At 48.6% G+C, this 12,003-nt stretch overlaps 1 protein-coding gene across 4 annotated transcripts in view; it reads left to right on the top strand.

Moving 5' to 3' along the window:
- The window catches only part of SAMD4A (sterile alpha motif domain containing 4A), a 96,880-nt gene that overhangs the window by 66,679 nt on the left and 18,198 nt on the right, over positions 1-12,003 (top strand). For 2 of the 4 annotated variants that reach the window (XM_015631563.1, XM_015631562.2), the window contains exon 3: positions 9,937-10,200. The exons of the other annotated variants lie outside the window; for them this stretch is intronic. In XM_015631563.1, the coding sequence (XP_015487049.1) occupies positions 9,937-10,200 (264 nt within the window). The remainder of the gene's footprint in view (positions 1-9,936; positions 10,201-12,003) is intronic. 4 annotated transcript variants of the gene reach the window in all.

The raw sequence follows: 12,003 nt of genomic DNA, 5'->3' as shown, positions 1-12,003 counted from the left end.
CCTACAGCTCTTGTGATGTGCTCAGGGTGTGGAGCAAGTGGGGGACCCCTGCCTGCCAAGCAGAGTGAGTAGGCAGCAAAGGGAACACGTTTCCCATGGGTGTGCTCTGGCAAGTGGATTTTCATGTGGGCAGCAGGATAGAGCTTGTGGCAGTGCCTCTGCTTGACCCCTCATCAGCCACAAAGCTTGGAGGCAGAGATGTCACCAAAAGGCAGAAGGGTCTCTAAGAGGAAGGAGGAGAGCAGACCTTGAGGCTGGGCTCAGGGGCACCAGGTATGCCATGTGTGCCTCATAACCACGTGTGGTCAGTACAGACACAGGTGAGTGCTCCTAAACCAGCCCTTGTGACACCAAATGACACTTCCAGGCACTTAAACAATCCATGAGCTCTGCAAACAGCCCTGTGGTGGGTAAGCCATGGAGCAGGTGGTGGCTGTTCTGCATGGATGGGAAGGAGGAGAGGGAGCACTGAATGCCAGCCAGAGACATGTGGCTGTCCCCAAAGCAGGCATGTCACACATGTGTCCTCTGGGGTCACACAGTTCCTTCCTCCAGACCTTCTTTAAGCACTGGTCTGTACTCAGACATGGAAACAACGTGAAGCTGTGCCAGGGGAGGTTCAGGCTGGATATCAGGAAAAGGTTCTTCCCCCAGAGGGTGGCTGGGCACTGGAATGGCTTCCCAGGAAAGTGGTCACAGCTCCAAGCCTGACAGAGTTCAAGAAGTATTTGAACACTCTCAGGCACAGGATGGGATTCTTGGGATGTCCTATGCAAGGCCAGGACCTGGATTTGATGATCCTTGTGGGTCCCTTCCAACTGTGCAGTCTGTGATTCTGTGCTCTTACAGAGCACTGCTCCCAAATTCACATACCCTACTCACAGAGCGATGGCTCTGCAGCTTCCTGGCTGGAATGAGGCCACCTCAGGTGGGAATCTGTATTCCAGCAGCCCCCAGGGACGTTCCCACCTTCTCAGCTTGTGAAATCCCAGTGCAGTCACCAGCTGTAGGTGCTCAGGGCAGGGAATGCCTGTCGTGGTTTTGCTGTTGATGTGCTGCTTGTCCCTTGACCTGAGGGTAGAATGCTGTCCTTGAAATGCAGGTTGGGATGGGGGGGAGATTGAAGCTTGTGGCTCTGATGCCACCTCTACTTTCCTTGCAGCAGTCTGGGTGTCTCAGGGATGGATGTTAGGAAGCAGTAGCAATGGTTCTGTGTGTGTCCTACAGTCCCTGGGATTCCTGTCACCAGTGAATGGTGCTTCTGACCTGGAAGTGTCACAGAAGCTGCCAGGGCAGCTGATTGATGCTCTCCAGGTTGTGGAGCAAAGTCAGGCAGCTCCAGTAATTCTCTCAGACCCCTCAGCAGTCTCCTCTCTCTGGGAGGGTTTGCTGATGGATGGACCCTCCTGGGTGTGTTTTTCCAGCCACCCTGGTGCCTGTCAGATCCAGGCTCAGATCTCAGCAAGCTGTGGTCACTCAGTGCATGGGAGCTTGGTGCTCTCCCGAGGGAGCTTTGCTTTTCCCATCACCCCATGAGCACCTGTGGGTTCCTGTGTGCACTTTGTACCAGCCCTGGAGCCACCAGCAGGGGACTGAGGGCTTTGTCTGGGAGTCAGGGATGTTCCTCAGCACCTCCACTATTAACTTACATCTGTTAAGGGCCTCATGAGTAATTCCCTCCTCAAACCTTTCTTGCTTCTCCGTGACCTCATCCCAGCACCACCATTCCCCAGCCTTCTCTCAAAGCATCACTGAAATCACATTTGTGATGTTTTCCTGAGCATCTTCATGCAGCAAGAAACCCCTGGAGAGAATCCCCTTCCCGTTGCTCATCCTTTGAATCCACGCAACCCTGGGCTTTGGCAAATAGAGGAATGGGAAGAGATGAGCTCTCCTTTCCCCCACCATCACACAGAATCTGCAGAGAAATGGCAGGAGGGCACGGAGGAGGGATGGGAGTGCTGTGGTTTGGATTCATCCAGAGCATCTCCAGTCTCCTTCCCCACTGCACTGGGACTTGCTGTGTTCTCCTGACTCAGAAACATGCTGCTATTTAATTAACTTCTGACTTGTGGTTTAAAGGAGCAGTGCACAAAATAGTTATTTACTTCATTTGGAAATTCTTTTATTTGTTGCCATAATTATAGCTTCCTCCCCCTTTTTTTTCCTTTTTTTAAAATTTTTTTTTCTTTTTTTTTTTGGATATTTTAATTAGCAGGGGAAGGGAGGGAGGGAGGGGGAATATTTGCTGCTCTCCTTGTGGTTATCACATCCTTCAAATTACTAAAAGAGGCTGGGATAATAGGTCTGGTGATTATATATAGGCACCATCTGCTCTGTGGCTGCTTCCTATCAAAGTGCAGTTAGGAGAGTGCAAGGAGGATATTTTCTCTCCAGCTATATTAAGACTGTTTCCATCTCAGCTCCAAAGCAAAGCTCTCTGCATGCAAATGGATCAAATGCACTGTAATCAATGGCTCAGTTTTGGCAGCCTTGGAGCTGTTTTTGTTGTTTTTTTTTAAATTTTGTTTTATTTTCCCCTCAAGTTTTGCTGTTCCCATCAGTTATGCAATTTTATTTCAGGCTGGTTGGTTCTGCATTTAATGTTTTCTTGTAACCATAGTCGCCCCTGTTTGCTGAGCAATGCGGTCTCGTGTTAGCTGGTGCAGGGATCTGTGCCATAACTCGAATGCGAGGCAATATCTGAGCAATCAGGAATGTTTTGGAGGATGATGAAGGCAGATTTTTAGGATGCATCTGCTGCTGGTATGTAGAGGAGGTGGAAAGCTGAGCTGAGTTAATTTGGAGCAGTAATGGGAAAGAATTAATAGTTGGTTTATGATACCAGCCGTGGCTGTCCCGTTGCTGCTGGGGATTGCTGGGGAGCATTGCAGGGCTCAGGGTTTGGGAGTCATAGAATTTTAGAATTCCAGACTGATTTGTGTTGAAAGGGACCTTAAAGAACATCCAGTTCCATCCCTGCCATGGGCAGGGACATCTTCCACTATCCCAGGTTGCTCCAAGCCCTGTCCAGCCTGGCCTTGGACACTTCCAGGGATCCAGGGGCAGCCACAGCTGCTCTGGGCACCCTGTGCCAGGGCCTGCCCTCTCTGAGAGCCAGGAATTCCTTCCCAATATCCCATCCATCCCTGCCTCTGGCAGTGAGAAGCCATTCCCCCTGTCATGAGGTGTCCCTGATGGGCACCATCTTTCTCATGTGGGGAACTGGATACTGCATTTGTCCCTCAGTGGCCTCAGAGACCCAGCAGGTTTCTCTTTCCTCCTGGAGCTGGGAAGATTTTATGCTTTTGAAAGAGAAAGAGGAGAAGGAATAAGACATGACCAGCCCAGATGGAAAGGGAAGGTGCTCAGGATGGGGTGTGTGAGTTCCCAAGAGGTGGAGGCCAGGGGAAGGTTGAAACACTGAGGAATTTGTCTTGCAAAGTTTGTGCCGTGGTGCCTACAAGAGAAGAGGAGCAGGTTGCTTTTTTGAATGATTGAAAGTGGCTAAAAAGAGGTAAGGGAGGAGAAAATCCAAAATGAGTTGGCAAGGATGGCAAAGGCTACAGGTCTGTCTCACTCTGGGTGATGAGTGTGGGATGTGCATCACATGAGACACACATAGTCCTCATGTATTTTGTCACTGCTGAAGACACTCTGCCTCCCTGCTCTCACTCCACAGCTTTTTAATGACTCTAGGGGTTACTGGATCCCATTTTCTTGGGACAATTCCAGAGGTTTCACATTCACCCCTTTCACCTGATTGGTTTAAGGCCCTTTGTTTCTCACTCCCAATTTTCCCAGGTTGCACATTGCTGTGTAAAGGATGCACATCCTCCAGCTTGGCCTCCTGAAATATTTGTAAGTGGTGGAGGGATTTCTCCATCTGGAGTGTAAGGTGGTGGAAGCTGATGCTGTTGCAAGTCTCAGCAGGGAGATGCTCCTCAGACCAGGGATTGAGGCAGTGGGGAGCCCTGGCTGCTGCTTGAGCAAAGCAAATGTTCTTGGACATCCCTTTTATGTGGAAAAGGACATTGGGAAGGAGAGTTTCTGCATCCCAGTGCTGTTTATCTGGCTTCATTCATGAGCAGGGGAGAATTTCTCCCAGGAGCTCATAGCCAAAGCTATTTTCTGGGATAATTAGAGAGGCTTGGTTCAGCACAGCAGCATTTGATATTAATGGACCGGGATTCCCCAGGGGCAAACACTGATTTTCTGTGGTTTGTGTATAGATTTAGAAGAAAAAATGCATTTATTGGCCTGGACATTGGGCCATTGTGTTTACCCCAAGAGACTCATGGTTTAGGGCAGCACCTCCTTACAACATACCCCTAATCCTCCATCCCCACCCATTCCCACCTCCCTGAGCCACCATTCCATGCATTCTTTTGTCTGTGAGCTAAATCCTGGTTGGATTCACGTCTATTCTGTCATGCTCCCACCCTGCTGGATGCTCTAGTGGGAAGCAAGGACCTTTCAGTACTCAGAAGGGGCTCATAAAGAAGAGGGAAAGAGACTTCTTACATGGGCAAGGAGGAAAGGTTTTAAATTAAGAGGAGAGATTTAGATTAATTTTAAGAAGAAATTCTTGGTTGTGAGGGAGGTGAGGCCCTGGCACAGGGTGCCCAGAGAAGCTGTGGCTGCCCCTGGATCCCTGGCAGTGTTCCAGTCTAGGCTGGAGAGGGTTTGGAGTAAAAGATGTCCCTGCTCATGGCAGGGGGTGGAATTGGATGTTCTTTAAGGTCTCTCCCAACCCAAACCATCCCAGGATTCCATGAAGGAGCTTGAAAGCTGCTCCTGAGCTCCTGCTGCTGGGTGAGACAATCTGGGCTTCCTTCCAGAAACGCATCCCGTCGGATTGCTGGAGCCACCGAGGTCTGAATTTACACATCTTTAGATGCAGCCCCACTCCTGCTGCCACACAAATGAGTAAATAACAGCCACAGCAGTTCCTGCTGGAGCCAAACAGCAGGTCCACGTGTGTTTGTGCCATGCAGGGAATTTCAAAACCCGCAGTGAGGGTTCCTTCCCCGCTGAGCCTGGATGGGGCCTCGCATGTGCTGCTTGGAGAGAGCAGCAACAAACAGGTTATTGTTTCTCTGTCCAGTTTCTTGAACAGGAAACTGTGTTTAAAAACAACATTTCTTAAAAAAAAAAAATTTGCTTGACAGCCTTTTCTACAGTCTGTGCTTCTTCCCATTTCTCTGCTCGATGCAGCACTCTGCTTGTATGGGGTTTTTTCCTGATGCAGGGGTTAATACCACTCATTTCCTAATACCACTATTTTCCTTATACCCAGTGGCTTCTTGCATTTAGGACTCTGAATTTCACCCCTTCATGGGTTATATCAGAGGCCAGGACATGGATTATCCAGCTCCTACAAATGCAGTTAAAGTCACAGCCACAGAACACAGGGAGATTAAAGAGGAAAAGGCACAAAGAAGAGGCTCCAAGGGTTAGGGGATGTTGAGCTGAAAAATGTTCCATCAGGTTCTGCTCTGGCCGTGCTGGAGCTGCCTGGGGCAGTGTGAGGAGAGGGTGAATGAGGTGCCCAGGAAGGATGCTGGGTGCCAGCTGGGCAGTGTGACCCACTGGCAGCTCTTTCCAAGGGTTCTCGGCAAAGAAAGGCTGGAAAAGCCCTGGGCATTGGTGTGCCAGCACGGGGAAACCTTCCTGGAGGAGAGGATGTGACTGGGGTAGCAAGGAGGAGAGAGAGGGGAGGACTGAGCTGAACTCGGGGTTTGCTTTGTGAGGGGATTTCTGTGTCCCCTCTCAATGGGGGAGATCCCAGGCTGCACAAAACCTTGTGTGGATTAAAAACATCCCCACTTTTTGGGGTCAGGCTGCTGTTCCAGGTACTGACAGACCAGGAAAGGAGCTGTATGTGATCAGATGCTGTCTGAGGATGCACCATAAACAGCTTTGCAGCCAGGAAGTGCCATTTTTAGACTAAAAAAACCCAAAAGAAGGTCCTAAAGAGTTCAGTATGCACCTTGCAGTGCTTTTTCCTTTCTGCATGCACGGGGAAGATGTTATTTGGAATTGTAACCTGATGTATGGACCTTGTGCTGGTCCTTTGGGTGTCAGGGGCATGGAGAGGCTGGAGACATTCTGAATATTCCAATTGGTGGGTTTGGAAACTCTCACACGTGTGTCCTATCAAGGACTTTTGCAGCACTCTGAGCCAGATTTCATGAAGGGCAGAGGGAGAGTGAGCACCTTTGTCAGCTGTCCCACGCTGTGTGGAGGAAGGTCTGCCTGCAAAGCCCAATTCCTCAGCTCTAATTACAGGAATGGGTGGCTTTTCCCTTCTCAGGCTGAAAAAAATTGGCCCAAAACCCTGAGAAACCACAACACAAATGTGTGACGCTGTTCCACATGGTCCTCAGCAAACAAAAACCCTCTTGAAATCAGCCCTTGCCTCCCAAAATAGGCAGCACCACTTCAAAAGGAAAGGGGGGGCGGGAAAAATCCCAAACCCAAGGCTTCAGGGGGTGAGAGCACTTGCAGCCTCAGAGTTTCTATAAGTGTGTTGTGGTGCCTGCCAGCCCAGCCAGGGTTTGGTCTGAGATAAATCTGGATTTACCCAGGGAAGGGGTGGTCCCACAGAGATGCTCCCAGCGTGGTCAGCAGCTGCCCCCTGTGATGGGGAGCTTTGTTGCCATCACTCCTTCTCCATCCTCCACTTTTTATTTTTCTTTTCTTTTCTTTTTTCTTTTAATTTTTTTAACCTGCTAATATTTCCCTGAGCTTGATCCCAGTCTGGAGGTCATGGAGAGGTTTCTTGCAAGGAAACCTGGGTTGGTGTGGGCTGACACAAGCTTGGCTGCTCAGAGCAAAGAGGAGACACCAGCCCACTTATTCTGGGGAAAGCCATGATCTGCTCCAGCCCCTGTCCCACTGGACACCAGTTTGGAAGGAGCTGGACCAGGCAGTGCCTGTGCAGAGTCTTACAGAAAGGCAGCTGTGCCCACCCACCTCCTGGGAGCTTGTCTTGCCCCAGAATAACATTTTAGATTTTCTTTTTAAATTAAAGCTTTATGTTTTTGTAGTAAAGGAAAAGGAGGCTTGAGTGTAAGGTGATAAACTCACACTTGGTTTTCTTCTGCTGAAGTGAAAGCCCATGTGGACCATTTATTTTAGCCAGGAGAAGCTCTGGATTCACCTTGGACCATCCAAAAAGCCCACAGAATGGTCAGATTCAGGTCAGGACCTACAATAAACTGTTGCTTTGGAAATAATTAGCTACATCCTCTTATTTTGAGAAACTGAGGGCGTGACCACAAGCAGCAGCATTAATAAACATTATTAATAAATATAATAAATATGGGCATCTGGGGGATTACAGAGTAAAAGAGGGGTGCCACCCCAGAATTCTCAGCATTTTTAGGGCTGATGGAAATGGGTAAGAGGGTTTGCAAGAAACCACATTATCACCAATGTCTGTTACAGCCAGAAAGCAGACCCTAAAGTTAGGCAGGTGCTAAGAGCCCTGAAATTATCTCAGTGTGGTCCCCAGGGTAGCTGGGGTGGTTTCAAAGAGCTGGGGACTCGCAGCATCCTTTGCAGAGGGATTATCCCTGCTGCATCTCAGGGGGCTGTGTGAGCTGACTCACAGTTCAGTAAAAATTTGGCTTGGTGAAACACGTTCTCTCAGACCCAGCTTTGCGTTATCTCGGGGAAAGAAGCGGAACTGATTTTTATCTGTTGCACTGGATGGTTTCTAATTGTCCCTGGCCATCCTTTGGAGTTCATTATTTCTCCTTCAGCCAACACCGACTTCTAATTAGGGGACATAAAATTAAGATGGAAGAGCAGCAGTTTGCAGGGGTATTGCTGCTTGTGAAGGAATCTGGGCTGGATTTATGCCAAGAATACCCTCTTTGTGTGCAGGGAGAAGGTGGGAGAAGGTGGTGTGAGCTGCTGGGTACCGGTGTCTGCACACACCCTGTAAGAGCTGGATCAGCAGAGCAGCCCTTCGCCTCCTGGAATGGCACAATTAACCCCAGTCCTCCTTGCCCCTTCTCCTGCATCTCTCCTTCATCAGAGGGGCACAAATATTTCCTAAACCAGTTTTTTCCTACAACAAATTCAGGGTGGATTCTCTCCCCATGGCAGAGTGACTGTGGCTGGGGGCAGCAGGCACACAAGGGCTCTGGGTGCTGCAGAGATGATGCTCAGCCCTGATGATGAATTTTAACCAATTTATCCATTTTTTCCCCTTTAATCCCCCCTTTATTTTGGGAGTTTTAAATCCTAGATATATTTTTCTCCTTGGAAGGTGATGTGGCATCTAGAGATGCTGTTTTTTGGGTACAATTGCAAAGCCAAGAGGTGAAAAATCTTAGGCAGGACCTTCTGAAATCCATCTATTTCTGCATCTGGATGTATCACAGCTTTAGGAAGCATAGCACTGCTCTGGATGAAGTCTCAGGATCTCACTGACATCCTTTTCTGCCAAGAGACTTCTGGAAGATGTTTGTATGCTTTTCAAATGAGAAGGGAACAGAATTCCTCCCCATAAGCCACCCCAGTGCTTCCCTGCAGAGCGTGGTGTCAGTGTTACATGTTGGCACAAGAAAACCCTTTCAGAAGTAGGAATTATTTAAACATTACAAAAATCCACAGGTTTTTTGGCCTCATCCAGCAGCTGCCTGTGGTACCAGCTGCTTTTTGCAGGTGGTTAATAAATGCAAATGTGCTCTGGTGTTTCTCTCTCCCCTCCTTTTGTAACCCCACTACTGCCTCATTTCCATCCCTCTCCTGGTCAGCAGAGATGGCTTTGATGGGTTTTCCCCCAGGCTTGAGCTGGGAATTAAGCCTGGCTTAACCTTTGCAGCACAATGCACCTGGCTGGGGGTTTTCCACCAAGACTCGTTTATATTAAATAATAACACGGAGAGGAGTCTGAGTGGTTTTGATGAACTGCTGTAAATGCAAAAAAAAGGGGATTAAGGAGCTTTAGGGCTTTGGTGCTTTAGATGGAAAAGCCTTGAGAACAATGAATTTCCCCCAGGTTTTGTACAGTTTAAAAATCTGGTTTGGAAAGAAAAATTGAAAAGTTTTTGCTTCTGTTTCTTGTAGGCTGAAAGGTCATTCTAACCCCTCTGCCCTCAGATTTTCCTGGAGCAGGGAAATTTTCTCTAAATCTGTACATTAAATTACATACATTGTGTTTATGCTTAAACCAGTAGTTTTAGTGATTCTGAGTGATGGAATTTGAATTTTGTTAAGCAAACAGAGCAGTCTTTTAGTACTTTTTTTCGGTATTTAAAACAGAGATAGTCCTTGGAAGTGTTTAAGGGTAGGTTGGACAGGGCTTGGAGCAAGCTGATCTAGTGGTAGGTGTTCCTGCTCATGGCAGGGGGTTGGAATGAGATCAGTGAGGCCCCTGCCAATGCAAACCATCCCGTGACTCTGTTATTTTAGTAAGACTCAACAAGGCTGAGACATTCCTATGGATGAGAAGTAACCTTGCAATGATTCTGGGAGATGTGTAAGTGCCCCTGCTTCGAGGTACGAGCCAGGTCCTAACCCAAAGGGAGAGACAGAGATGCTTCCCTTGGATCTCTATGGGGACATCCCCATCCTGGGGATTTTTACACTCCAGAGCTGCTCAATTGATGTTTTTTTTCCCTAGAGATGGAATCCACACAACACCTTGCCTTGAGCAGCCCAATGTAGATCATGCAATCCCATCTCCTTGCAGGTACTCCCATCCTTTTTGCTTCCCAGGAGGCAAAGCAGAGAGCTCAGGGTAGGGCTCAGGGCTGCTGCAAAGCCATCAGCGAGGCACCATGGCCAACCACCACCACACATTTTATAATTTCATTTGATTTTTTTATTTTTATTTTTATATTTTTCTTTTCCGGGGGACTCTGCTGCATCCTGGGCCGCGAGGGGGGAATAACCTCTTTGATTTTATTTTTTTTTCAGTTCTCTCAGGCCAGACACACCACAGCCCTTTGAAACGCTCTGTGTCCCTTACCCCACCCATGAATGTGCCAAACCAACCTCTAGGACATGGATGGATGTCTCATGAGGACTTACGAGCTAGAGGACCCCAGTGCATCCCTTCCGATCATGCCCCCCTGTCTCCACAAAGCAGTGTAGCCTCTTCGGGAAGTGGTGGGAGTGAACATTTAGAAGATCAGCCTTCTGCTCGTAACACATTCCAGGAGGAAGGGAGTGGGATGAAAGGTGAGTGACAACCCAGACCCCGACCCCCCAGCAGGCAGAGCAGGAGGGGCAGAGCCGCGTTCCCGGCAGCGCGGGGCTCTCGGTTGGCGGCTTTGGGCGAGGATCCTCCTCACCAAACGGGGCCTCCCAGCCTTTTCTTCCCGGTTTAGGAATTTAGGCTTAGGGGAATGCGTTGGGTTTTCTTTTAAGTAGCAGCTGGTCCTGATCTGACGTCTTACACTCGGGTGCCAGTGGGCTGGTTTTGCCCCAAAATCCTGTGAACTGCCAGCTTTCCAAAAAGCTGGGTTTTTTCCATAGCCTGTGGCTTTTGGCTGCGAGTGGTGCTCTTTTTTCTCTTTCTCTTTTTTTTTAATGACAGTGAAAAATAGCTTAGAGCAAGCTTAGCAAGCCATGTGTGATTACCATCGCAGTGTTTGGTACCCACCAAGTACTTGGGGAAGTTTTGGCTTGGGATACTTGTTTGCAGTGAATTTAACCTGTGTGTTTCGGTTGTTTTTCCCATTATACCTACATTTCACAGAGATTTTGGCAAAAATATATGTGGTTCTGGTGGTAAACAAGGCAGAAATGAACCCCACTTGCTGCAGTCAAAGATGCAGAGCAAACTTCAGGCTGAGGAGGAATGAACAGATAAAAACTGGGCAAACACACGGACTGTGTGTTCCTGGGAACAGACTGAAAATGATCCTGCAGCTCTCAGACTGATTTAAACAACTCCAATTTGCATTAATGCAAAGCAGCTCGATTGTGTACAAACCAGTGTTGTATCAGAAAAAGGAAATAATTGTCGTTTTTAACAGTTACAAGGTCTGATTTTAGTCTAATTACAGACAAATTGAGATATGGATAAATCTGTGGGATGTGGGACTGTGTTTGGCTTGGCTCTGGATGGCTTTGATGTGCATGAAATAAATGCATGAAAAACCCCTCACGGTATCAAGGAATGCAACAGAGGCAGGTCGGGTCCTGCAGTCTGTCTGGGCCAGGGAGAACTTTTTGGGAGCAAGTGTTTCTGGTGGTGGGGGTGCTGTTTAACACTGCATTTCTCCAGGTTTCTGCAGAAGGAGCTGGGGAGGAGACCATGGGGAGCTTGGCTCCCTGTGATCCACAGCTGCAGCTCCGGGATCTGCGTGGACAGAAACTTCCCAGTGCTGTGCAATCAACCTGTGTGGCCAAATCCACAAGACCCAGAGGCTGTCCACGAGCAGTGATCAATTAAATAACCCCCAGCTATTAACACATCCCTTTGCTGCTGCTGCCTGCAGCTGGGTTATGTCCACTCTTCCTCGGTCTGTCCCTTCCCAGACTCCCAAACGTGATTCCCTCGCCGCTGACTCGGCCAAATGGCTTTTGTCCCCCTGTCCAGGGACGTGCAGAACAGATGTTCACAACCTCTGGTGTCCATGCCTGCTGTGTCCTCCCCCCATCAGCTGGGTTTTCTTCAGGCTGAACCATTCCAGTGCCTTTCCAGATGATGTTTTCTAAACTTGGGGTTGTTCCCGCTTCTCTCCGCCAGGTTTTCTTTCCAAAAACTCCGCGTTTTATTGAAGGTGTGTTGCCCAAAACTGGACTTGGAAGCAGAGCAGAGGCTTCTTTGCCTCCAGACAGCATTCCTGTGGCTGTGTAGCTCACTGTCCTCAAATAACAAAGCACCGTGGGCTGCATATGACCCATTGTATCCCCACAGCTTTCCTGAAAAACAATAAGAGGACTGCCCGTTCCCTGCACTCCGATCGTGCCGTTTCTTGTTCCTACAGAAACGCAGAACTTGCTGAATTTTTATTGGGTTGCCTCGTTTTCCAT

The sequence above is a fragment of the Parus major genome, chromosome 5 (genome assembly GCF_001522545.3).
Source record: "Parus major isolate Abel chromosome 5, Parus_major1.1, whole genome shotgun sequence".
NCBI classification, from domain to species: Eukaryota; Metazoa; Chordata; class Aves; order Passeriformes; family Paridae; genus Parus; species Parus major.
Note: the sequence above shows the minus strand (reverse complement) of the source record. Positions and strands in the feature narration are given on the sequence as shown.